This window comes from Ictidomys tridecemlineatus, chromosome 3 (genome assembly GCF_052094955.1).
Source record: "Ictidomys tridecemlineatus isolate mIctTri1 chromosome 3, mIctTri1.hap1, whole genome shotgun sequence".
Classification (NCBI taxonomy): domain Eukaryota; kingdom Metazoa; phylum Chordata; class Mammalia; order Rodentia; family Sciuridae; genus Ictidomys; species Ictidomys tridecemlineatus.
The window spans coordinates 26,327,402-26,354,878 of NC_135479.1; the positions used below are offsets into that span (position 1 = coordinate 26,327,402).

At 36.5% G+C, this 27,477-nt stretch overlaps 1 protein-coding gene and 1 pseudogene across 15 annotated transcripts in view; both read right to left on the minus strand.

The window, feature by feature from the left end:
- Window positions 1-331: 331 nt before the first annotated feature.
- The window catches only part of Spag9 (sperm associated antigen 9), a 150,131-nt gene continuing 122,985 nt past the window's right edge, over window positions 332-27,477 (minus strand). For 10 of the 15 annotated variants that reach the window (XM_078042249.1, XM_078042248.1, XM_078042244.1 and 7 more), the window contains 11 exons: window positions 27,149-27,344; window positions 25,194-25,319; window positions 23,925-24,005; window positions 22,958-23,025; window positions 19,373-19,521; window positions 18,052-18,223; window positions 15,944-16,057; window positions 14,693-14,731; window positions 13,642-13,818; window positions 9,672-9,821; window positions 332-4,876 (listed from right to left, as the gene is read on the minus strand). In XM_078042249.1, the coding sequence (XP_077898375.1) occupies window positions 4,761-4,876; window positions 9,672-9,821; window positions 13,642-13,818; window positions 14,693-14,731; window positions 15,944-16,057; window positions 18,052-18,223; window positions 19,373-19,521; window positions 22,958-23,025; window positions 23,925-24,005; window positions 25,194-25,319; window positions 27,149-27,344 (1,388 nt within the window). In that variant the 3' untranslated portion in view covers window positions 332-4,760. The remainder of the gene's footprint in view (window positions 4,877-9,671; window positions 9,822-13,641; window positions 13,819-14,692; window positions 14,732-15,943; window positions 16,058-18,051; window positions 18,224-19,372; window positions 19,522-22,957; window positions 23,026-23,924; window positions 24,006-25,193; window positions 25,320-27,148; window positions 27,345-27,477) is intronic. The other 5 variants (XM_078042245.1, XM_040268968.2, XM_005321617.5 and 2 more) reach the window with 1 other exon arrangement.
- LOC144376074 (anaphase-promoting complex subunit 10 pseudogene) lies at window positions 4,886-9,665 on the minus strand (annotated as a pseudogene).

Here is a 27,477-nt window from a genome sequence, read left to right on the forward strand (position 1 = left end):
ACAAATAAGCACACCATATTATCAGAATCCCAGCACAACCTGTCTCTTATCACAGAGTAATCTGGCAAAGGGTATATCTTAGTGTCATGAGTGGGTTGTCACTCCCCACTCCTACATCTCTAGACAGTTCTCTTGTCCATTACCTACATCTCATTTGAACACATGAGCCAAGCGGCTCACCCCACTGCTCACCTTCAGACAGTGGCAAATGACAACTTCTGGACTCTGAGAAATGATATGTTTGATGGAGAGATTATTGTACTTTCAAATAAAACCCAAGTTCAGACCCCTGGGAAAAATAAAAAGGAAACAAAACACAATGGACCTCATACATGTTTCATATACATATTTATATATATTTCATGTACAAAGTTACATTCCGAACCCCAGGGATTCCATAATAGAAATAAATACTGAAATAACTACATTGCTAAGTGAGCTTTTTGCTCTTAGAAACAAAGCCTCAGCCTCTAAAACAGTCAAGTGGGACACTCCAGAATCCCACTTTATGGAGGCAAGTAAAATTCTGGATAAGATGTCTAGAACAAAAAACAAATTTAGAACATAAATTGTTAAAATATATTCAAATATTGAGAAATGCAGGACAAAATTAATAATAAAACTTAATTATTTAAGAAAAAGACATTTAGTGTTACAGAAGAGCATAACCCTGTTAGAAAAGCATTGATGACTTCCACATTTCATCTTCTCTCCTCCTCTTCCCCTGTCACAAAGTGAGACCAAGTAAGTCACTTTCTCAACATGATCAATTAAGAAGAGCCCTACTGGCAATGCAGCATGGTGGTAGAGCACTTGCCCAGCATGCACAAGGCCCTGGATTCCAACCCCAGCACCATGGGGTGGAAAAATAGGGCAAAGAAAAGCCCTAACTCTGGTTGAGTCCTTTGATAAAGGTCATAATACTCACAAGAAAATATTCAGTTCCACAGCATTTCCAAGACACACATCCTTTAGGACAATTAATATTATGAGATGTTTTATTACTAAGGCAGCCTATGTCAAGAGTTCTCTTCTCAAATGCAGGAATGAACAATATTGCAACTGAGAATCTTTTTTTTTTTGTATTGGGGATTGAACACAGGGGTGCTTAACCACTAAGCTAGATCCTCAGCCTCCCCCCCTTTTTTTCATTGAGACAAGATCTCATTAAGTTTCTTAGGGCCTTGTTAAATTGCCTAGCCTCAACCTTGCAATCCTCTGGTATCAGCCTCCTGAGTCACTAGGACTACAGGCATGCGCCACCATGCCTGGCTCAAGAGAATGTATTTTAGCCTTTCTTTTTCTTGTTTTGCGGTATTAGAAACTGAACTCAGGAGTGCTCTACCACTGAGCTATATCCCCAGTCCTTTTATTTTTCATTTTGAGACAGGGTTGTACTAAGTTGTTGAGGCTGCCCTCAAACTTATGATCCTCCCGCTTCAACTTCCTATGTAGCTGTGACTACAGGTGTACACCACTGAGCCTGGCTTTCTACATAAACACACTTCATCTGGAAAGTCACATGCTGAATATTCTGTGCTAAAATGTTTTACACTCTCAACAAGTTGCAATTTTTAAGAGACTGATTCCTATTTTAACAATTTAGATCCATACAAATTACAGAAAAATACTCTCAAAACTGAGTCCATAGAAAATATTCTCCCTTTGCCTCACGGAGATTTTAACTTAGACTTAATAAGTATTAGATCGGGGCATACAGTGATGCCATTTCTATAGATCAGCTATGGCTGAACAATGATAATTTCATATGATTCAATTTCTTCTTTTTTTTTGACAATTTTTTAATATTTATTTTTTAGTTTTCGGTGGACACAACAACTTTATTTTATTTTTATGTGGTGCTGAGGATCGAACCCAGCACCCCGCGCATGCCAGACAAGCACGCTACCGCTTGAGCCACATCCCCAGTCCTCTTCTTCTTTTTTTTTTTAATATTTATTTTTTAAAAGTAGTTGGATACAATACCTTTGTTTTATTTTTATGTGGTGCTAAGGATCGAACCTAGGGCCTCGCATATGCTAGACGATCGCTCTACCGCTGAGCCACAATCCAAGTCCCTTATATGATTCAATTTCATACATAACCCAATGTAACAAAATGAGAATCCTTAGTACCCCTGATTTCTTCCAATAGGGGCAAATTTTCTATGTGGAGAGACCAACCCAAGGCACTCAATCCTTGTCCGTCTGGATTTGGGAGCTATAGCCCTCTATTGCTTTTGAGAAGCTTACATTTGGGCAGTTCTTCAAAAGACTACCACCTTGATCAAAGTAGACATTACAAGAATATAAACCTATTATTGGGGGAAAGAGGAAGGAAAGTAATCTATAGAAAGTGTTTAACTGAAATTACAAATATACGCACAAGTCTTTAAAAAACAAATTATACAGGCATTTTTGTCCTTTTTGGTCCCTGAAATTAATTAACAGGGCCACAGACAATCTGATATCTTTAGGTAAAATGATTACGCACCTATATTCCTTAAGTCAGAGCTGGTAAGTTTAAAAGAGCATTTACAACCACGTTTGCACAGTTCATTGTTAATTCCTGATTTCCTAAGTTATATCAATCATACAAATGTGTGAAAGGCTTCTGAACAAGTGGGGCATCTGACTCTGGGATGTTTACCTCTTGGGATTAAAATTCCCAACACTTTGGTGTCTCTATGAATTTATACAACATTCCTAACAAAGGTTTAATAATGCTTTTTTAGGAATTGCCAAAAGTGGCTAAGATTTTTACACATAGCAAACAAGCTATGGAAAAGTGGCCTAAATTTTGTTTCCTTAAGTGACTAAGCTCAAGCAAAAAATTATCTGTTACATACAGCTTTTATTAAAATAGGTTTTTCTTCTAAAACATACACAGCCACAGTTTTATTGTGTATACAGTGTGCTTATAGACACATGTGGCCAAATAGATCCAAAGGTCTTCCAAAGCTCAGTAAATCCCACGTATTTTATGTCCTAGCCAGATCATGTATATGCGTTAAAGTCACTGGTATACTTTTTACAGATATCTTTGTGTAATAGTTCAGAAGAAAAAAAAAAGACAAAAAAACCCCTGGTACCTAAGAATGCTTCGACAATTGGAGACCTGTGTTTGCTTTCTTTTCTTTGAAGTCCTTACAATGATGGGGGAACATTTTTCCCGTAAGTTTGTATTTTTTTTTTTTTTTTTAGTTGTAGATGGACACAATACCTTTATTTTTTATGTGGTGCTGAGGCTCAAACCCAGTGCCTCACACATGCTAGGCAAGTGCTCTACTACTGAGCCTCAGCCCTAGCCCCAATAGGTTTGCATTTTTAAAATAGCATAAAATTATATTTAACTTTGCCTAGAGTAACAATAAGAAGCTTGAGAGGAAAAAACCTAAAGCATCATGGTTTTAAAAAACTTACTAAGGGAAAAAAATCAATTAAATATAGATTCTAATCTATTTTTTAAATGGACACTGTTAATTGAAAAGATGTAATTATCAGCCTTGACTTTATATATATATATATATGGTATATCAGCTTTGTCTTCTTCCCCTTCATAGTTTTCCTTTTTGAAGATAGTATTTTGAGCTTAGAAGGGCGCAAAAGCTTAAACATGTTACTTACATCCAAAATACCAAGTATTTAGTAGTTTTACACAGAAAAAAGAAAACAACCCTCCTGGTCAAATGTCTCATTCAATGGGCTAGTGATGTAGCTCAGTGGTAAGCATACTTGACTGGCATGCACGAGGCCCTAGTTTGGTCCTCAGGAACACACACACATATACACACAAAATCCTCACTTAATTGGTGAGGACAGACTCCATCACCCTCCATCACGACTTCACTTTTATTTCTAACAGGTCAGAGCAGCCCAGGAACATGTGGCAAATAGGTGATATTTTATACGGAAAAAAACCCCGAATTAACCACCACCATCTCTGGTACGATGAATACAAAACACACGGCTAAAGCTTCTTCTAAGCTTTATAAAATTATAAACTTCTCAAACGTGTCAGTTTGAAAACAAGAGAAACTAGTCTCAAAAAAAAAAAAAATCAGGATATTCAGAGAAGCAGGTCTCATAAACTTTAGAGCTCTAATAAGTCAGAAACAGGAAACTTTTATTTAAATAGTGTAGTCTTAATTTCTTTAATATAAAACCCCCTGAAAATCTGATGAAAACAAAGTTTTATATACCATATAAACAAGATTTGTCAGACTTGAAAAGTGAAAGTTAATTTACAGTTAGCTTTTAGCCTTCTTGGGACAGTTAGACAAATCCTGACACTCCATCTGATAGTAGTGTGTGTCAATTTTATATACACCAGGGAAAACTCTGTTATAGTACTTAATGGTACAGTTTCATTTATCAAGTGTTTTCCAATAATTCCATTATTAGTGACAGCTAAAAAGTGACCCCATCAAATGAAGTGAGTGACATTAGACTGTGGCAGAAAAAAACCACATCTGGATTGCTTTCTGTAATTCACCAGTTTGAAGAAAGTAATTCTTTGATTTGTTCATAATATACTGAAATTGCCTATAACACTGGTGCAGTAAAACAGCTAGTTCCTCTGTATTGTTACGGCAAGACAGATTTTTGTAATATAAAGTTAACAGGAAAAAATGCTCACATATTATGTGGTGAAACTTATTTCACCAAAAAAAAAAAAAAAAAAGCATTAAATAAAGGGGAAAAGGAAAAATAAACCATGCAGAAGAGACATGTCCCTATCTCCACCTGTATCCTATGGGCTCACTCACTGCCATACATCACTTGCCATACTATCAAGTGACTTCTTTCTGCTTTGGTGACAGATGGTTCAAGTGGAAGATCTTCTCCAAGAAGTTCTGATTCTCCACCTTCATCACCTAGTGGATGATAAGGAGACTCAAGTTAGATTAACATGGGAAATATAGAACTATGTGAATTACATAATGCTCATGGTTAGTCTATGCATAGATGCACAAAACTTGTCTGACTTCCACTGCAGAAAAACAGTAAAAGAAATACCATAAGTCAGAATCTTCACCCACTCATGCAAATCATTACAGAGCTTTGAAAAGGTTTATTCATTTTCCCCTATACTTATAAAAACGAGCTCACCATAGTATGTTGGTAAGATATTGCAATACATCTGCACACTGATGTTAACAGAAAAGGGAAGCTAAGACAACAAAGCTGTCCAAATCTGTGTTCATCCAAAATGGACAGCTGGGGCTGGAGATACAGTTCACCAGAAGAGTGTTTGCCCTAAGTTTGATCCTCAGAAGGCTGAGCCAGCCTCAAAGTGATGTGCTAAGCAACTCAGTGAGACCCTGTCTCTAAATGAAATAAATACAAAATAGGGCTGGGGACGTGGCTCAGTGGAAGTGCCCGAGTTCAATCCCCAGTACCAATAACAACAAAATAAAAGAATTGAGATTAAATAATGCTATAAGTGTGCACAAAGAGACAGAGCACACAAACTAACTAAATCCCAAATCCAAACAGCTTATTAAATCAAGTGACAGAAGAAAAGTTCTTCAACTGAAGACAACCGATAAAAGCATGTAGAAATTAAAAGTCTCCTTGAAAGACAGCAAATTCATCACCTGCTATACTAGGCTTTTCTTCCTATGATTTTCAGGTTTAGGACAGGTGATGAATTAACAGCATATGGTAAAGATTGAGAAACAAAAAGGTTGGGGCAGTACGGAGGCCACAGGTCCTCTGCAAGGTGGCTAAGTGAATGTGGTGAATGAGGTAGTGGGCGCACTCACTCCTCTCCATAAGCTCACATCAGTTAATTTTTGTACAGAGCAGGGTTATTCTGACACAACCTAGTGACAACTTGTCTGGTGGGATGAATTCTTCAGCAAAATCCTAAAATTATGCATACCAAAGAACAAGATATTCTACTGATATTCTAAAATTTTCTAATGTGACCACCTGAATTTCAGCTACACAAAAGAAAATATAGAACAGAAAATAGAAATAGTGTAAGAGAAACAATCTTGATTATTTGCATCTTTCTTTGCAGGCCACTCCCTCCCTTATCCACTCCACTAATTTCTGCCCTTGTCCCACAAGAATGCCAAATCACAGAGATAAAATTCATTTTCTGAACTAAAAAAATCAACATGATTTTAGAATGTGAAAAAAAAATTAGGCTTGGCTCTTAATAGCTGTTGAGACAAAAAGTTGTTGGTACTTGTTTTCTGAGTTGTTTTGAAGATTCTATTTTATCCTGTTTCCAACAGTCTCTACATACTACAATTCAAGATACAACATTAAAAAAAATAAAGAACCTATGGAGATCTGTTTGTCATTGTTAAAATATTGCAGGAAATAAAAAAGGAAACAGACCAACAACAAAAAAATCAATTTTTTTCAATATGACCCAAAATTTATTTATCAAAGTTAAAATACTTTTAAGTGTATATAAAATTGTAAAATAACTGATGCATTTTTCAATAAAGATATCCAACATAAAATGTAATAACAGAAGAAAACAAAGGATTCATCACTTTTGCTCCTATTTAAAGTCACCTTAGTGATCCATACATCATGAAATCGACAGTTATACATCTAGGAAATTTACCAAAAGAGCTCTCTTCTACTGGTGTGTATATTTTAATTTGTTCATGTGGGCATCTCTCCCATTTTGGTGACTGGCTAGAACAGCAATCTGTATCATGAATGTTTGAGTTGGCTTCTTATGATTATCAGTTAAGGGAACATGAATCCAGCCACTTGGTTCTACCAATTCAAGTTGCTGAACTGGATGTTCACTAAATGAGGCTGGGACCCATCTGATTGCCAGTATGTTTCTAGATTGACATCTCGTAACTGATCCACTCCAAATCCTAGTTTGCAAGGTGAGAGTGACTAAACAGCTTGTGACCCAATTTACCTTACTGTTCCAGTCCTTTCCAATTAATTGCTTAGGATCTGCACCAGGAGGTGTTTGTTTGGTCATTTTCTAAATATTACCTTCCAGACTTGGTTTGCCACAACTGAGGGTCTCAGGAATGGCGAGAGATCCACATCCCCCTCCCCACTTCACTTCTACGACAGCCTGGCTTCCCCAATGATGACTTAGAATGGGGATCATAGCCCTTCCTTCCAATTTTTTTTAATTCACTACAAAAATTAATTTATAAGCCAGGTGTGTGGCACAGCCTGTAATCCCAGCATCTTCAGAGGATGAGACAGGAGGATTTCGAATTCAAAGCCAGCCTCAGCAACAGTGAGGCCCTAAGCAACTTAGTGAGACTCTGTCTCTAAATAAAATACAAAATAGAGCTGGGGATGTGGCTTAGTGGTTGATGTCCCTGGGTTTAAATCCTGGCTCCCCCCAAATTTAATTTTATAACAGGGTACAGTGGTTCGTGCCTATAAACCCAGCAACTCAGGAGGCTGAGGCAGGGAGATTATGAGTTCAAAGCCAGCCTCAGCAATTTATTGAGGCCCTAAGCAACTCAGTGAGATCCTGTCTCTAAACAAAACACCAAAAAGAGTGAGGATGTGGCTCAGTGTTGAGTGCCCCTGAGTTCCAATACCTGGTAAAAAAAAAACGACAACAACAACAAAAAACACAATTAATTTATACTTAAAGACAAGTTTATTTTTCAGGCTGGATTACTAGAGATATTGCCAAATCTAGTTAAGCAATTTTTATGCTAGTCTCAGGAGCTACAATGGAAGGAATTTAGTAGAAATAGAAAAACTACAGAGATTTTACTAACATATTCTTTTTTTTTTTTTTCGTACTGTGGATTGAACTCTGGGGAGCTTTTACCACTGAGCTACATCCCCAGTTCTCTTTAATTTTTATTTTAAAACAGTGTCTCACTGAGTTACTTAGGGCCTTTGCTAAATTGCTGAGGCTTGCCTTAACTTGTGAGTCATCGGGATTACAGGAGTGTGCCATCTTGTCAGGCTCTACCATATTCATCGTATGGTTCCAAGTGCCTGCTGTATTCCAAGAAAAATCTACAGAGATCATCCCAGCCAAGTGGAGTCCTTACAATTACTTTCTATAAAGAAATGCTGCACTACTAATTATTTAAAACATTTTGAAACTAATCCATTCCTGGCGATATTAACAGGATCAAATCAATTTCTAAGCATTACTTCTTTTTCCTTAAAATTATGTCTAGAAGTCTCTTGTATTAGATATTCTGTAAAATCTCTTGCATTAGATTTTACACTAGTTGCATATGGCACACTGTAATTTAAATGACTTTAAATTTTTACAGAATTCTTATCTAAAATAATAATCTATCACTGATTTATATTTTTATATTCTTTAAAAATCATTCAATACTTTATGTTTGGAAGCTTTTCAAATCACTGAGATTTTTAGGTTAGTCTATTTATAGCTGGTAAATTCACATTGGCATGTTGCTTTACAGTTTACTAAGCACTACTCTTTTCCTCTGGATTTGCTGCCTCTGTTTGGAGTTCTGAGTGAATGGATCATTCTCTTTTGCCACATCCCATTAGGTAACAATTCTTTATCATGCTGCTTCTGTATTCCCACTGTCCCTACCTCACTCAGGTATTCATTTTTTTCTAACTCACTTCCCTCTCTTTACAAAAAAATTTTTTTTAGTTGTAAATGGACATAATATCTTTACTCATCTCTATGTGATGCTGAGGATCAAACCCAGTATCCTTACACGTGCAAGGCAAGTGCTCTACCAATGAGCTACGGCCCCAATCCTGCACTTCTCTTTAGTCTTGAACCTTCAATCCACCTTCCACACAGATCTAATCACATTGCACCTCTATTTAAAGACCTCTAGCAATACTCCTTTTCTTGAAAGATAAAGTGAAAATCTGGTAAATAAAGGCCTCTCATAATCCAGTTCCTCCCTCACTTTTTAGACTAGAAATTCACACTTCTTTTCTACTCCATGTTCCTGTCATTTAAAAATGTTTTTTTCTTCAGCTAAAATGGTTTTGCCTCTCTAAATTTTGGTCAAGACATTCTCTTACCTCAGAATGCCAATCCTCAGCCTTCCCCAGTCCATTTCCAACCTGATCTTTTAGACTAACACTATTCAGTGATGAGTCACTTCAAGCACCATTTCTTGACTTCCTTCTCTCCCCACCCATGGGAAGAACTGACTACTCTTTCTTTACCAGAGCATTTATAACATATTAATACTGACATGTCCTCAGCCTGTATTGTTCTATAAGCTATTAGAAGGAGGCTTTATCTGACTTGTTTCCACATCTCAAAGTTAAGTCTAACATAGTAGATGCTCAATTAATATACAAAAGAAAACAACAGGTGAAATCACTTTTGATATGAGTGCTGCTTTATAAGTATTTTTATTTTCTTCATTTTGCAGGTGAGAAAACTATAGTAGAATGATTTGCCCTGGGTCTTTAGATTCCAGGTCTTCACATGAAACTTAATGACCACTTCTTGCTATTTCTCATATTCCTTTGAACAATACACTTGGGCATGAAAAGAAATGTGTGTGTATGTACATATACATACATACAGAGAGGCAGAAAGAAGGCAAAAAAGAAATATACAATCCTTCTTCAAGCGAAGAATTTAAAGAGAATATCTTAGAAATCATTATCAGAGTGGTTTCTATTTACTATGGCTGAAAGTCCACATTGCAGAACACTGTGGAAACTGAGCCCCCAGAACCAAAGACTTACCCATCCGGAAGTCAATGTAGCCCTCTCCTCCACTGATGACAAGCATAGACTTCAAGGGTGTCTGGCTGCTGGATTCCGGTGCAGATGGTCCTGCTTTATCACTTGTTAAATCTGTGCCACTACTGCCACTTTGTGGGCTAATGACTTGACCTATTTTACACAGGAGCAGAAGTATATATTACTTATATCACAGACGAGGACAGGGCATAGTATTTTATTCTTTCTCTCTGAATTTTTTTAGAGTTAAACAAACTGGCAAATACATGCTCAGTACAAAGTACTGGGGATACTATAAAGTTCTGCATGATCAGAAAACAATGATTAGAAAGTCATAAGATCTCAATCTGAAAATCTTTAAAAAAAATTTTTTTTGTAGTTATAGATGGACAGAATGTCTTTATTTGTTTATTTTTATGTGGTATTGAGCATGGAACCCAGTGCCTCACACATGCTAGGCAAGCACTCTGCCAATGAGCCACAACCCCAGCCATTCAATCTTTCAATCTGAAGCAGAAATAGATCCAAAATCAGTGTAGGATATGTATGGCAAGGCAGGTCTTAGCTGCCTGTTTTCAAATTATTACAATCTCTACCTTCTGGTTTGAGGGACAGTAGAAAGGTCTCTCTCCTGAAAGGAAATGTTTGCATTTGTTTATGAGACAGAATAATCTTCAACTGAAGCCTTACTGATTTGCATATTTAAATTAATATTTAAATTTATTTCAAATTCATGGCCTTCCTTTCATAGTATATCTTATTTTTAGTTTAGAGTATATAGATAAAATTGCTAATTGCTCCATTTGTTCTAAAGCTTTAGTTCTACAGTAAAACCCATGATCATGAAATGATAGATAAAAACCTTTAAATGTTATTCACACTGTGAATAAATGAATAGTCTCCAAGGCATCCCTTTTAGAAAGTTTTGACTATATACTTTTTTTCTTTCCAGAACCTGCTGTCTTTTGGTCAAACTACCCCGACCATGACTCCAGAAGCTAGCAGGACATTGTTATATGACATGATATACTCTAAATTAAAAAATTAATTTATCTTAAAAAAGTGTATAGGACAAGCCAGGTGCAGTGGCACATGTTTGTAATTCCAGCAGCTCAAGAGGCTGAGATAGGAGGATCGCAAGTTCAAAGCCAGCCTCAGCAACAGCAAAGCGCTGAACAACTCAGTGAGACCCTGTCTCTAAATAAAATACAAAATAGGGAGGGATATGTGGCTCAGTGGTGGTCAAGTGCCCCGGAGTTCAATCCCCATTAACCACCCCCCAAAAAAGAATGTGGATAGGACAGTATGATGTATCCCTACAGGGCTTCATTAAGATCTGATTTAAGCATTTTCTAGAAGAAATCAAGCTTATTAGAAATAACTTATATTAGTAGACTAGTTAGTTCTGCTTCAGAAGCAAGGACATGAAAGTATGACAAGGATAAACACGATGGTTGGGGCTGTGGTTGTAGTGCCACACATGTGAGGCACTAGGTTTGATCCTCAGTACCACATAAAAAAATAAACAAAAACAAAACAATGGTATGATAAGGATAACCAAAATTCTTTAATTTTTAGGGCCAACTGGCTTCACATGTACACGTATATGTACACACACACACACAAACACACATACACACAAATGTTGCCAATTCTACTTTTAAATTTATACCCAATAGAAAAGTCTTATACATATGCATAAGAAGGACCATCATTTTTTTTAGATGTCTTTTTTTGGATTGAACCCAGGGGGTACTTTGTCACAGACCTTTCTATTTTTTATTTTGAGACAGGGTCTCACTAAGTTGCTTAGGGCCTCTTGCTAAATTGCCGAGACTGATCTTGAACTTGTGATTCTCCTGCCTCAGCCTCACAAGCTGCTGGTATTATAGAAGTGTGCCACAATGCCTGGCAGTATTTATTTACCTTTTAATGGTATTATGATTTTGGTTTGTATTTTTTGGGGGGTTCGGGACCACTTGACCAATTTTGTATTTTATTTAGAGACAGGATATCACTGAGTTGCTTAGCGCCTCGCTATTGCTGAGGCTGGCTTTGAACTCACAATCCTCCTGTCTCAGCTTCCCCAGCTGCTGGGATTACAGGTGTATGTCACCGCTCCCACAATGGTATTGTTTTTAAATGGGAACAGAAACCTAGCAGCTCATCAATTGGAGAATGAATAAAACCAAACACATTTATTTAGACATGCAAATATTATGATTATGTAAATAAACTTGATTTTTATGCAAAAACATGGACTTTTATATTTTCTAATAAAAAAGAAAAAAAAAGAGAGAAAATTCTGTTAGTTGCCTATACACGTATATACATTCTATGTACATGCCTATGATCACAGCCACTTGGGAGGTTGAGGCAGGAGGATCCCAAGTCTTGAGGCCAGACTGGACAACTTAGCAAAACTCTGTCTCAAAATAAAATTATATATATATATATTATATATATTTCAGTGGTAGTGCTTGTCTAGTATGTGCCAGGCCCCAGGTATCAAGTACCACAAAAACACAGAAAAATCTAAAACACCATTATCACAATGTTCATTCTAGGAATTTATCCTAAGAAAATGACTGAGGCTAGCTTTGAACTTGTAAATGTACAAATGAGGTTTCAGGAGGTTCATTATCATGTGAAGAATAATTGAACAACTGGTTGGACAACCATATGCCAGCTCTTGTCTTGTGTACATTTAATCACTTAGTCTTTGGAACATCCTTGGGACATGTTAATTTTATGCGTCATCTTGGCTAGATCACTGAGTCTAGATACCTGGTCAAACACCAGATATTGCCGTGACAGTATTTTAAAGATATGCTTAATGTTTAAAGTAAAGCCCTTCATTATGTAGGTGGTCTCACCTAATCAGTGAAAGACTTAAAAGAAAAATACTGAGGGTCCCTGACTGGTTTCAGATTTAGATGCAACATCAACTCCTCTCTGGGTCTCTAACCTGCTGGCCTGCCCTACAGATTTCAAATTTGCCAGCCACATGAGCCATTTCCTTAAAAACTCTCCACATACCCCCAACTCTCCACACATGTTGGTTTTCTTTCTCTGGAGAACAGTGACAAAAACACAAAAACACTATCATTTCTACGTTACGCAAAGTCAGATTTGAACTTTTTTTGGTATAGGGAATTGAAACCAGAGTGCTTTACCCTGAATTATATCCCCATACCTTTTAACTTTTAATTTTAAGATAGGACATCACTAAATTGCTGAGGTTGGCCTTGAGTATGCAATCCTTTCCACGTTTCTAAGATTACAAACCCGTGCCACTGCATCCTGGCTCAAATTTGAATTATATCTAACTCCTAAACTTCCCTTTTAGGAGAAAAAAAGTTAAAAACATGGGTGAGTAACATCATTTTTAGTATTCTGAGGTACTTAAAAATGGACATAACTTTTTTCCCCCCCGAATATCACTACTACCATGTTGTCTGAATTTTACAAATTCAAATGGAATTTTCACAAAAAAAGGAAGTGGGTAGGCATCCATTCAGGAGACAAGGAAACAACTATCAGAGGTTTAAGTGACTTGCTCAAGGTGAGTGACGGAGAAAGAGAACCCACATTCCCAGGCAACTAGCTCATCCTTAATACAACACTGCTAAAGGTGCCAGAACACATTCCCCATTTCTTCTTGCATGTGGTCTGGATGACAAGAGGCTAGTGATCTCCTTCATAAGTCAAGACTATCTTTGGCAGATTACCCTTGCTTTTCAAAAGTAAGCAAGTATCTTAAATAAAAACCAAGGAATTTGGTTTTGGAGGGTGGGGAGAGATTGCAAAACAACTTCATTCAAGTATCCTATAGTACTTTTATCATACTCCATCATAGAACTTCTTTCATGTGTTATATTGAAATTGCCTGTAATTCTAGTACTTAGCTTTAGACTAGGTGGTGGAACCAAGAGACCTAAAAGCAACATCTCAATGGAATAATCTAACTTACCTGGGACTGCCACAAAGAATTTCACAGCATCCCGGTGTCCATGGAAGCAAAGCTGTGCATGTGCCATTGAACAATAGGGTATAAATGTTCCTGGAGTTACTTTATCACTGTTTTCATCACCATATACACGGATTACACTGCCAGGACGATTTCCTGTTGCTCCTGAGGTTTTATTTGCTGCAATTAAAAAAAAAAAATCAAATGCCAACTATTTTTTCCTAGGAGACAGTAATAATGCAAGAGGTTACTGGTTAATCCTTATGATATTATCTAAAAGCTACAGCCAGTTGAGGTAAAACAAGGGCAGCAACGCCAATTCAAGGCAAAGCTGGAAAAAAGAGATACATAGCATGCTAGTTATTTTTAAGTACCTCAGTAAATGGAGTAGGGGATTTTGCCAGTCTAGCAACTAAACTTATGTTTTAAACACATCAATTGATTTTTTAAAAAATCAGTTTAATTATCCAAAGAAAATGGATTTGATTCTTAGGTGTATCTGTTTTTTTTTTTTAAAGTCCTCATTAAAGGAATCTAACTACTATGTAGTCTAATAGTTTTTCTTCTTATTTTTCTCCCCCCCCCCCGTAAGAGTATGTCCCTTGAGAGGGATGGGAAATGCTATTTAATAGAATCCAGCCACAACCACAGAGTAGCTTCACTTACATCAGACTAATGGTTTGCTGGGTTACTACAGAACAACCAGACTCACAAAACATCCCCATTCCACCAGTAAGTAAATGAAAGAAACATGGTTGGTAACAAGAGTAAACAATGTAGATTAATAATAGTTTTAAGACATGTTTCATGTTTTTATCGGAAGGAAAAACAAAGTCTGAAAGAAAGTTCAGCTGCAACAAAAGATGATAAATACACTAAGCTGCTGAGCAGTTGGTGGCCATGTAACAAACGTTAAAAAAAAAAAGTCTGCTGCAAGGCAGTGACTGCGAGTGGGTGACATTGAAGAACATTCAAAAGGGTTTCTAGAAGAGGGAACAGCCTCACAGTGGCTGAGAAGCCAGAAAGAAGAGTTTGGTTCAGGATCTGCACTTACCCCTCAGCCCCAGTAAACGTCCCTGGTGGAGGATTACGGCTAAAGTGAGAAAGGAGGAAAGGGGACATGGAGAGGCGCATGACAGGGAGGAGAGGCATTACTGTGAGCCATCACTCTGAGCATCTTCTATCTGGTCCCCAACAAAATTAATAATATCCAACTTGGCATAATACCAAGTAACAAAGTTCTCACCAATGCCTCTACAGAACATCTCTGCTCAAAAAACACAATTTGATTTACTATGATTTTGATTTCTTTAATCATAAAGCCACTTTTGTATATCCAAATAAAAATCCAAGAGCTTGATGTGAAATATTTCCTAAACTGCTAAAATTTCCCCTTTATTTTTTCTTCTCTTCTGTGTATTTTCAAAAGAAACTAATTTAAATATATTAAAATGCAACTCCCATGAAGAATTGGAATGAAACAAGGATCCTGGACTATTTAGGATATGAAAAGCAATATGAATACGTAGACTTGTAAGTCACTGAAGAAGATACACTTGGGATCAAGAACGTGAGTTCTTTCAAGGCTCCAAATTCTCCTTCTAGTCCTCTTTCCTCCCCTTTCCCTAAGAAAGGGTAGGGTGACTGTAACTCTGAGGTCTGTATTTATTAACTTATGGTATTTTTTTCCCCCAAACCATTCCCTGCTCATGAATTCTGCAACACAAAAACACTTAATGCATGACTGATGTAATGGAACATCACATGAGAAAAACACAAGGCACACTTTGCTCACAAAAATAATAAATCAAATTATTTTCAAGCAGATTTTTTTTTTTTTTTTTTTTTTTTTTTTTGGTACAAAGAAAGGCTTGCTGACCTCTTGAGGAACTTCTTCCACAACTTTTTTTAAGCCTCAAATACAAGAAATGGGACATGCTGGACTATTTACTGGCCTAGGAGATAGAAAACTATGACAAACAATAGGCAGTGTTCATGGATACTGGTATACTAAAACTGAAGAAAACTAGACTTAAACTTTTATTTCAAAAACAAAATAGGGCTGTGATTCCTGAAATGAGAAAAAGAGCTTCTTACAATGAAAAACTTAATTCTGAAACTGGTCCTGCTCTTCTCTCTCTAGAGTTTATACATTTCATACAAAGAGTGAAACATCAGCTTGATTTTCTGAGTTACTACTTATTTGACAATATCTAAACAATCCCTCTATCTGTGTGTTCTGGACATGATTATTTTCTACAATTCTCCTATTTGTCCTGTGACAGTTATCTAAAAATATACTTACTTTCTGTCAATGGGATGGAGATAATGACACCATTTCCTGTCCCCACCCACAAACGATTGCAAGACACCATAAGAGCTGTAATCCTCACAAAAGAGAAGCCCAATTTTCCAGTACCTGTAAGGGGGGTGGAAAGGAGTACATTTCACTGAGAAACCAAAGCAGACCAAGTTTTAGATTTCAAATCCCTTAGAACAGGTGGATTAATACAACAAAGGAAAAAAAAAAAAGTGACCAGAGCTAGATGAATGTTTGCTGAAGGTGCACATCAAAGCAAGCTCTTATTACCCTTATCACCAATCTGACAAGTCAGGGTTAATGGAAAAAGCAAATTCTAAAAGTATCTGGCATTATATTATCATCCAGAAGGAAGGTACGCAGGAAATAAGATATATCAGGAAATATGATACAGAATTTAATTAGGGAGCAACAAAAAAACAGTTTACTAGTTTGGGAGATAAAATGTCCTTCGGTTTTACAAGCTGAAAAATTTTGATTTGCTTTAAATTTGTGTGGATAAAAAACAATCTTTGCTAACAAAATTTACACTTTTTCCTTTGTTTATAAATTTAGATTCTAAAGTAGTTTAGATATATTAGGATATCATCTACAAATAATTTAGGGAGAAAGAATTTTTTTTTTATTTTAAAAGAATTTTATAATTATAATAATTTTATGTAATTGTATAACTTATTTTCAAAAGAAACTAATTTAAATACATTAAAATAAACTCCCATGAAGAATTGAAATAAAACCCAAGGATCCTTGGCTACTTTAGGATATGAAAAGCAATATGAATATGTAAACTTGTAAGTCACTGAAGAAAATATATGGTTATCAAAATGATTAAATAGATAATACACTGAAGACAAATACCATAAATCACTCATAAATTCTACTCATAAGAATTTGAGGGCCTGATCATAGAATCAGTGTAGAAAGGAACTTTTAATTCTGATTCAGCCTAAGCTAGGAATCTTTAACCTATAGTCAAAGTACACCTTTATAGTTAGAGTGTATGTTTCCACATGCCTGACTATAGGGCAAGGAAACACAGTTGAGTCATGTTCTCCTAGGCAATAATCTAAAAGGCTAAAATAAAAGCCACTGATCTGGTTCAAACTTTCTTCATGAAATAGTCCTTTATGATATTCCAAATAAAAATACAGCACTGGATTAGGTGCTAAAAATACAGCTGAGCACAAGACAGAGATGATTCCTGCCCTTCACGGGGGTTACAGTCTATGGAGAAAGATAGTAAACAATAACCATGTAATACCCATATAAGCACAATGATAAGCCTGTGAAGAAAAAAGATCTTTTCTGAATAGGACACAGGCTATGACCTGAAAGCTAAGTAAAAAGAGAGCAAGAAGAACTTGCTACAGCATATGTGAGGGTCCCAAATGGGAAAGCACTTGTTGAGCTGAGGGTCAATGTGAGCAAAAGAGAGTCTGAAAGGAAAATGGTCCAGACCATGTAAAGTCTTCTGCTTATGGGATAAAACGTCACCTCCCCTAAAGAGAAGAGTGGAGGAGTACCAAGGCAATTTTTGCATGCTGGTTTCTATGCAGAAAACAGACAGTGGAAACAGGGAGATCAGTTAGGAGGTACATGGTTATCACGTGGGGAACATGGTAGAGATAAAGAACTGATTTAAGGTCTATTTAGATTTGACAGAGTTCTTGGCGATGGACTGGAGGTAGAAAGCATGAGAGGAGTCAAAGACATTCTTAAGTTTTGGTCAAGAACCACAAGGTCAACTGGAACATCTGCTGAATACTTTCAATAATATGAATTCACCATTCCTGGGAAACTTATTCACTGGTCTACTTAGGTCATGTTTATAAATCAGGGTTGGGAATGTAGCTCATTTAAACATAAATCAGGTTGGGAATGTGCTTTCCCTAGCATGTGCAAGGCTCTGGGGTCAATCCCTAGCACTGCAATCAATCAGTCAGTCAGTCAGTCAATCAATAGGCTGAGGATGTAGCTCAGTAGTAGAACATTTGCCTATCATGCCCAGAGCCCTGGATTTGATCCCCAGCACCACAAATAAATAAATAAACCTTCTCTTTCATTGGCAAAGAGAAAATGCCATAGAAGCTTACCTAACATTTTGCTTACATAAGGCTCAATGTCCACATCCTGTAGATGTTGGTAAGTATGTGCATGATAGAGACGAAGTGTGGAATCCAAACGAATGGAGACCCACACACCGTCACCCACCCATGCAAGCTGCCGCACTTGGCTCTCCTTCCTGGGATGTGCATCAAATGATTTCTAGGAGAGATGTTCAGTCATAGTTACTTTGTTACATAGAAGGTCATGTTTAAAAACTCTGCTAATCTGGACAACAATTTGGAGACTATTCATTAAAAGAGGAGCCTAGGGGCTGGGGTTGTGGCTCAGTGGTAGAGCGCTCACCTAGCACATGCAAGGCCCTGGGTTCCATCTTCAGCATCACATAAAAATAAATAAAATAAAGGTATTTAAAAAAAAAGGGGAGCCTAGTTACCTTAATATGATTACCCTCATATACACAATTTCTTTCATCTTGAATGCAAAATACACATTTACATAAACAAATAAAATAAAAATTAAAAGGAGAATAAAGAATCATATGGCATTGAGCTTTAGCACTACAGACAACGTAACTTTATGAAAATAATGCTGGTATCTCCATACTGTGTGACAGTGTTCAACAGAAAAATTGTGACTCTCAGGATTTTGTGTTGCTATAGAATAATACATGAAGCAATATCCTATTTATAATTAAGCAAAAAGGAACCCACAATGTTGTATAAAAAATAGAGATGAAAAATAAATTACATTTTGGAACTTCCAGAAAGGGAATGGGATTTGGGGCTGGGAGGAGAAATTTCACCTTAAAAAAATTTTCCTGCTATAAATAGCTATTTAAAAAAAACTATTAATAATAAATTTATATATTGTGTCAAAAACATTTTAGGAAAGCAATAATAAGAGCCTTTTGTTTTTATAACAAATTCTCACTGTAATGCTATTTCTCAGTTTGTGATATACATGAGGATGTGCCTGGATTTACATGGAGTGGTGTGTGGAAACTTGGGAATCCTCTCAACCAATCCTTCCATAGTTAAACGATCATGCATCAAGTATTAAAATAAAACACACATACATCTATGGATATAAACACAGGCATATTTTAACATTCATGTGTGAATCTTCATTAAAAAACAACAAAACAAAAAACCCCACCCATTTCCCAACTTCATAGTCAAAAGAGCTGAAATATCACAGAAAGCTAAGACATCCAAAAATAATACTAATGTGTCCCTAAAACACATAGATTCGGAAAACAATCTCTATAGAAACTGACAAAAAAAAATAGTCTTCTAGTCTTTGGATAATACAAATTCACAAAGTACAAAAAAACAGGTTTAAACTTGCCTCTATTTTCATGGCCTTTGGCTGAACCACATAGATTTTGTTTCTGTAGCCACACCAGACTTTGTCGTGTACCACAGTCATACATCGTATGGAATGGTGAGGCCGTCCAAGGTCTAAGAGATGATAGTTTGATAAGTCCCACTGTCCGTCTTGAAGATAAGAAGAAATTTATAGTTAATAATGCATATTACCTCTGATTGATAAAGCACTCAAATTGTGTGCATTGAGTAAACCTTTTATCTTATCCATACACTGCAAAATTCAAAGCTATCTCAAAGGTCATTTAATCCAACCAGCCACTCAGTAGAGCCTCTTTAAAACATGTTTTCTGGTGGACGTGGTGGCACACATCTATAATTTTAGCTATCTGGGAGGCTGAGGCAGCAGGATTGCAAGTTCGAGGACAGCTGTGGAAACTCAGTGAGACTGTCTCAAAATAAAATAAAAGGGGTTGGGGATGTAGCTCAGTGGTAGAGTAATTGCCTACCATACATGAGGTCCTGGGTTCAACCCCCAGTATTACAAAAAAATTAAAGTCAATAAGCTGGGTGTGGTGGTGCATGCCTATAACCCCAGCAACCTGGGAGGCTGAAACAAGGGGATTACAAGTTTTAGTCCAGCCTCAGCAAGGCAAGAGAGATTCTGTCTCAAAATTAAGAAGGAGAAAAAAAAAAAAGCAAGGGATATAGCTCAGTGGCAGAATGCCCCTGGGTTCAATTTCCAGTACCAAAAAATAAATAAATAAAAGTAAATGCTTCCCAAAAGCAATGATGTGATAAAATTAGTTATAACTTGTTTATAATGATGTTTTTAGAATTAGAAGGAACTTTAAAACTAGTGTGTAGCTCAATGGTAGAGTGCTTGCCTTACAATCCCTAACACCAAAGACAGAGAGAGAAAAAGAGAGACAGAGACAGAGACAGAGACAGAGACAGATGGAGCACATGTGAAAACGAATTTAAGGTTGTTTTGGGGATAATATCTGATGGGCATCTTGATGTATTTTCCTGAATAGAAGATGAGGGCAATTCATTCTAATACTTTAGTAATTGTGAATATAGTATGAGCATTCTTAATCTGAAAATCTGAAATCCAAAATGTTCCAAAATCTAAAACTTTTTGATTGCCAACATGACTAGTATATAACCATTCATTGGTCTATAGTTATGCTTTTTTTTTTTAAGAGAGAGTGATAGAGGGAGAGAGAGAGAATTTTTTTTCTTAATATTTATTTTTTAGTTTTCAGTGGACACAACATCTTTATTTTATTTGTATGTGGTGCTGAGGATCGAACCCAGCTCCCCTCGCATGCCAGGCGAGGGCACTAGCCGCTTGAGCCACATCCCCAGCCCCGAGAGAGAATTTTTTTAACATTTATTTTTTAGTTATTGGCGGACACAACATCGTTGTTTGTATGTGGTGCTGAGTATTGAACCAGGGCCGCACGCACGCCAAAGGAGCACGCTACTGCTTGAGCCACATCCCCAGCCCCGGTCTATAGATTTGCCCAGCTAACAGAATCAATACAGTCCTAATTTCTTTGTTAAGCTCTGTCTTGTCTTTTCAACATCAAGCATGTTTTTCTTTTGGTACCAGGGATTGAACTCAGGGGCACTTGACCCCTGTACCACATCCCCAGTCCTATTTTGTATTTGATTTAGAGACAGGGTCCCACTGAGTTGCTTAGCACCTCACTTCTGCTGCTGGGGTGGCTTTGAACTTGGGATCCTCCTGCCTCAGCCTCCTAAGCCACTGGAATTATGGGTGTGCACCACTGCACCTGGCTCAACAAAGCATCTTTTGAATGACGTTTGTACCTATCACAGTTTACAGATCTTTATCTTAATTCTCCTGTGTTGATACCCATTGCATAAGTTATTTTGTCAAGCAAAGCAGGATCACCATAAGCACTCTTCTGTACATTTTATTTCTATGAGGTTTAAAATGTTAACTACCTCATATTGAGTTTATAGTTAATCTTCATGTAATTCTCACTTCAGACATGTCTTTCCCATCTTGCTCTTCTGATATCAAATGTAGGACTTTGTGCTGGTCCTCAACTAAATAAATGTATTTTATCTTATTCTATCAATATAATTTTAGATTCAGTTTATTCAAAATATTTATTATGTGATTATTTTCTAGGCTCTTTCACTTAACTAGTTGAGGGACCATGAACAAACAGGTGACTAAAATGCTCTGTACCTCAGTTTCCTAATCTATAAAACAAGGATAGCAATAGAATATTGTTCATAAGATGTTGTGAAGAATAAACAGAAAATTTCATAAAGGGCCTCTGAAATAAAATAGGACCCTATCTCTTTGATAACATGGAGTTATTAACCAGCAATATCTAGGTAATGTTCAGTTACAAAGGTACCTAAGTATCAGCTACCTAACATATCTCTAAGCTCAAAAAGATACATGAGATTTTGAGAAAGTGCTTTGATAAAACTCAAAAGCAGTGTATAATATTTCCCTGATCTACCACCCTACTGGCAATTTAGCAACTATGATTTTGGTTGACACATGTACAAAGGAGTGATAAAGTGATACGTACTCAATTCTCTTAATCTAACCCATTCAATATAAGTTTTCTGATACCATCTCCCCTTCACCTGAAGTGGCAAAAACAGTGGCTTTAAAGGGGAATATAACTGAGTATGATGGCACATGCCTATAATCCCAGTTACTTGGGAGGCCAAAGCAGTAGGATGGCAAGTTCAAGGCCAGCCTGGACAACTTAAAATAAAGAATGAAAAGGGTTGAGGATGTAGTTCAGTGGTAGAATATCCTTGAGGTTTCTCAGTATCAATCAATCAATCAATCAAATAAAATAAAACAGAAATATAAGATATAAAAATACTAAACCTTAAAAAAATAATTAATAAAAACTTAACAAATATATGCCAGGTGCAGTGGTGCAGGCCTGTAATTCCAGCTGCTAGGGAGGCTGAGGCAGGAGGATCCCGAGTTCAAAGCCAGCCTCAGCAAAAGTGAAGTACTGAGTAACTCAATGAGACCCTGTCTCTAAATAAAATACAAACTAGTGCTGGGGATGTGGCTCAGTGGTTGAGTGCTCCTGAGTTCAATCCCTGGTACCCCTCTTAAAAAAACAAATAACAACAACAAAATATATAAGTAGATGTATATCATAAATTTTAAGCAGGACAAATGAAAAAAATAATACTCACAAAACTTCTTTCTAGTAAATGTATAAATGCAAAACAAAAGCCTCCATATTTATTATATGAGTACCAGAAAATGCTAAACTACTTGCTCACTATGGTAAATATATTTTCCATGAGTCATACTGCTCATGCATATCTCCATGAAGGCATTTGTATTTACTGATGTTTATTAAGTATCATGTCTTTAAAATATTACTAGCTGCAAAGGGCATTGGCGTACACCTGTAGTCCCAGTGACTCAGGAGACTAAGAGAGGAGTATCACAAATTCAAGGCCAGCCTTGGCAATTTAGCAAAGCCCTAAGCAACTTAGGGAGACCCTGCATCAAAATAAAAAAGTTTATTTTTTTAAATTATAAAAGATAAAGCATATACATTATCTATTCATAACTCACCAACTCCTCTGTGAAAGATTGCAAGGGTGCCATCAGCCAGGGCCACTAACACAATTCCTTTCACGTGTCTGGAAACAGGAAAAGAGATTTCAGAATCTCTACTGAGGAAAAGCCACATGCCACTGCATTAGTGCTGAGCCTTTCAAAGCACCATTATATGACAAGATAAGGAGATTACACAGAACATAAAGGAACATACTTTTTCTTCTTTTTTTTTCAGTACTGGGGATTGAACCCAGGGATGCTCTATCACTGAACTAGATCCCCAGATCTTAGGTTTTATTTTGAGACAGGATCTTGCTAAGTGGCTTGGAACTTGCGATCCTCCTGCTTCGGGCTCCCAAGCCACTGGGATTACAAGCCTATACCACTATGTCCTGCCACACTGCTTTCTTCATTGTGAATGTCTTGCTATGCAACAATGTCGTCTGAACTAAATAAACGGCATGTGTGCTATCTCAGTTGTTTCACTTTCTGGGCAAACCTCTTTCTCTCACTGCAGATAGTCAAGATGATTCTATAAGCCAAAAAACACACTCTTTGAGTGGAACTAACAGATCACTCGACTGAGAGATAAACTGTCAGATCTTTGATAGCCAACATATAGAAAAGAACTAGCAAATTAATCCCCCAACATACATATTCACAAACTATAAGGAATACTGCAAACAAACAGAAATTAATAAGCACTGATTCTCTCCTGGAAATACTGAAGAACTCCCAGTATGGTGACAAATCAATCTGCCAAGTTAAGGTTTCCCTTCTACATAAAAGTTTTCTTTTTTATTTTCTATTATAGACTTTTTCACTCTAATTTCTCCTGTTTCAAAAAATGAGTTAAAACCAATCAACCAAACCTAGATACTGATTTATTCATGAAGTACCTATTAGATTGTATAATCTTAAAAATCTAGTTTATACCAAAATATGTAGTTTTTCAAGGAAGAATTTCAAAAATAAAACTTACACAATACTGAGAATCGAATCTTTAAGTTTAATGGAATGGAGGCATTTCCTCCACTGGGCTACAGATGAGTGGACATACAAACTGCAGAAACAAAGTGAAGACTGGTAAGGCATAGAAAATATTACATTGTTGCTTATTTCTAGTAGTGACCACAAAATTCAATCAAGAGGAAAGAAGAGGACCATACAGATTTGACATAAAGGTGCTGCTGCTTTTATGCAATAGTCAAAAAACAAAAATGAGAGTCAGGGTTAGCCTCAGAGAAATAGGCTGCTCAAGCAAAAAGAAACAACTGGAGTCTGAAAATCATTCAGACTAGTGTTTAATGTTGGAGTATCAATTAGCTTCAACTAACTTCAGCTTGCCCCACAAATTTTTAGCTAAAACCCCTGAATTATCTTAAACTGTCTGCTACTTTTAGGTGACAAGGTGATGCACATTAGGGACTGGCTAGCAGGTTTGATACAGGTTTGATACATTTGATACAGGTTTTCTGATATGATCACTCCTGGCCAAACCCAGCCTGCCACTTTAGTCCGAAAACTAAGAAGTTTTTCTTTTTTTAAATGGTTAGAGGAAAAATTAAGAGAATTTTGTGACATGTGAATTTCAAATGGAATTTAACTTTTAGTGTTCAAAACCTTCTATTAGAACACATTTACACATGTTTGCTGATCCCTCCTTTTATATTAGACCCCTATGGAAAAGACACACAAGTGATCCTGCTCAACCTCTAGAAACGCACAGGTTTGTAAGATTCTCTACAATACTAGAAAATGAACAAGCCTTGTAATGTTAATTATTATCCTCTGAGCTTTCAAACTATGATTTTTTTCTGTTTTTTCTAGTACATCTACTATAAAGTCATGCTTGGGATTGGGCTTTCCTGAAACCAGACACATTAGTTCAATCAATAGTATTTCTTGCCAACATAAACCTATGTACACATTCTATACATCCATAATTCTTTATTTTTGTGCTCTTCAGGATCTTCTACTTCTAGAGAACCCAGACTTTAAAATCTTATTTACCTCTTCTCCTAAGAATATTATTTAAAGAGAATACTCTATAGCAAAAATAATATAGTTTACCTTTCATAACCAATCCAAGTTCAGTTTGTGAACAAAACTTGAAACTTTTGTGTATATCATAAATTCTTTTTATTAATATATACTTTGTGTTTACCCCATTTTATTCATTTTTCTTCTGCTTTCAAAAGCAAAAGTAAAGGATTAAATATACTGTCATAGTGAACGTGCTGGCGCTTACCAGCCATTTTGAGCTCCAAGCCACATGGTTGGTAAAAGACTACTCATTTTCTGAGCTTCTTCTCTCACCAGGTCTTGTTCATTTGGCAATACTGATACTTGATCTTTATACACATCTGAGTCATTACTGTGAAAGAGGGAACAAGAAAGAAATGAGTACACTTACCTATGATTTTTAGGGGACTGAACATTTCTATGTAATGTGTATGTGTTTTTAAAATTTTTTAGGTGGACACAACATATTTTTATAAGGTGCTGAGAAACGAACCAAGTGCCTCACACATGCCAGGTGAGCACGCTACCACTTGAGCCACATCTCCAGCCCCTTAATGTGTTTTTAAAAAGTTTTCATTTATCTTATTTTTTGTGGTACTGAAGATTAAATCCAGGATCTTGCTAGGAAAGTGCTCTGACACTGAACTTTCTTTTGTTGTTTTTGTTAAACTTTGAGTCTTGCTAAATTGCCTAGGCTTGTAACCTATACTCCTGAGCCTCCCAATCAGCTGGGACTATAGGTGTGCTCCATCATCCTGACTTCTACATTTAAGTTTATCACTGGTCTTTTTTTTTTTTTTTCCTTAATTTTTTATTTTTTTTTATTGGTTGTTCACAACATTACAAAGCTCTTGACATATCATATTTCATACATTAGATTGAAGTGGGTTATGAACTCCAATTTTACCCCAAATGCAGATTATCACTGGTCTTAAAAAAAAAAAAAAAAAATCGAACAGTAAAATTCCAGAAAGCCAATGTTAAATAGTAATATTTCAAGCTGGGTGCAGTGGCAAACGCCTGTAATCTTGTGGCTTGAGAGGCTGAGGCAGAGGATCCCGAGTTCAAAGCCAGCCTCAGCAAAAGTGAGGCACTAAGCAATTCAGTGAGACCTTGTCTCAAAGTAAAATACAAAACAGGGCTGGGATGTAGCTCAGTGGTCAAGTGCCCCTAAGTTCAATCTCTGGTACAAAAAAAACAAAAAAATTCAACCGGTGTACCAAAAACATTAACCCAGGAGTTTTAAAGTGCAGATAAGGGAGTAAGACATGGTAATGAAATTCAGCAGACAATGCACAGATTATAATTATGGGTCTCCTTTATAGTTATTTTGAATTTTACAATAGTTTCTTCTGGGGAGGAAAAGATACACATACACTCAAAAACTAAAAGAGTTTTCTAAAGGAAATTAAGCTGAAATATGCTTGTATTCTATCATAAAACTTTTCTTTTGAGTTGTTAGGAAAAATTAAGTAAAGGATATAACTGGACTACCAAATTCAAAATGTGACTTTATTCTAAATTAACAATTAAATGTTAATGAATGATTTGTTCTGGTTTAAATATTAGTAGACTTTTGGTTGCTCTACACACTGAGAAAAAATTCAGTTTCAAGAGACCCTCACCGAAGGGCTTCTAGAGAAGGCAAGAAAGAAAATGAAATAATTCACTAAATGGGACTGAATTAACCAACGCTTTAAAGGAAAAGCCTGTTTTCTAAGAAAATGTTTATATGATAACTAAATTCAGAAAGGTCATTCAAGCTCATGTGATGGGAGTATGAGTGAGACAAATTTAAACAATGGCCAATTTTGCTGGTGATGGGAGTTTGAGTGAGGATGGGGATGGGAATTTAAACGACCAAGAATTAATAGTAGAATGGAAAACATAATATAATTTAAAAAGACAAAAAACAGGAAAAAATGACCAGGAAGAGTTTGAATTGATGGACAAGATTTTTTTATATTGGAAAACACCCAGAAGAAATGAAGGGAAAAAAGTATCCAAAGAGAATGAAGAGAAAGGAAAAGATGAAGATACAGCAGGAACAGGCAATAACATCATTCGGATCACAACACTGATGCCAATTAGCAGGAATGTTTTGGCTACTTGAGGTTATTTTGGTTCCTTTTAGTTGTGCTCTTTACCCAGTTTTCTAAGTTAGTGACTTAGGAGGTATACCTTGACTGATAGACTGGAGAGAGGTCTTCTGGGAGCTGAACTCCTAAAGGATCTGTAAAGACATGCTCTGTGTATACACCAGGCTGGGAGATGTCCACAGTGTCTTCAGTGGATCCTGCATTGCCTTCTGTGGCTTCAGTTGCTTCTTCTGCTGTTGGAACATTTTCATCAACCTCACTATTTTCCGCTTCCATTTCTATAAAATATATAAAGCACTCCGAGTTTGAACTTTTCCATGCCAATTCTTTCCCCACACAAATCTCCACTCCACTGATCCTCTCTTTGCATTGTATTATGGAACTGAGCAGGTAACAGTCAATATGGCATCT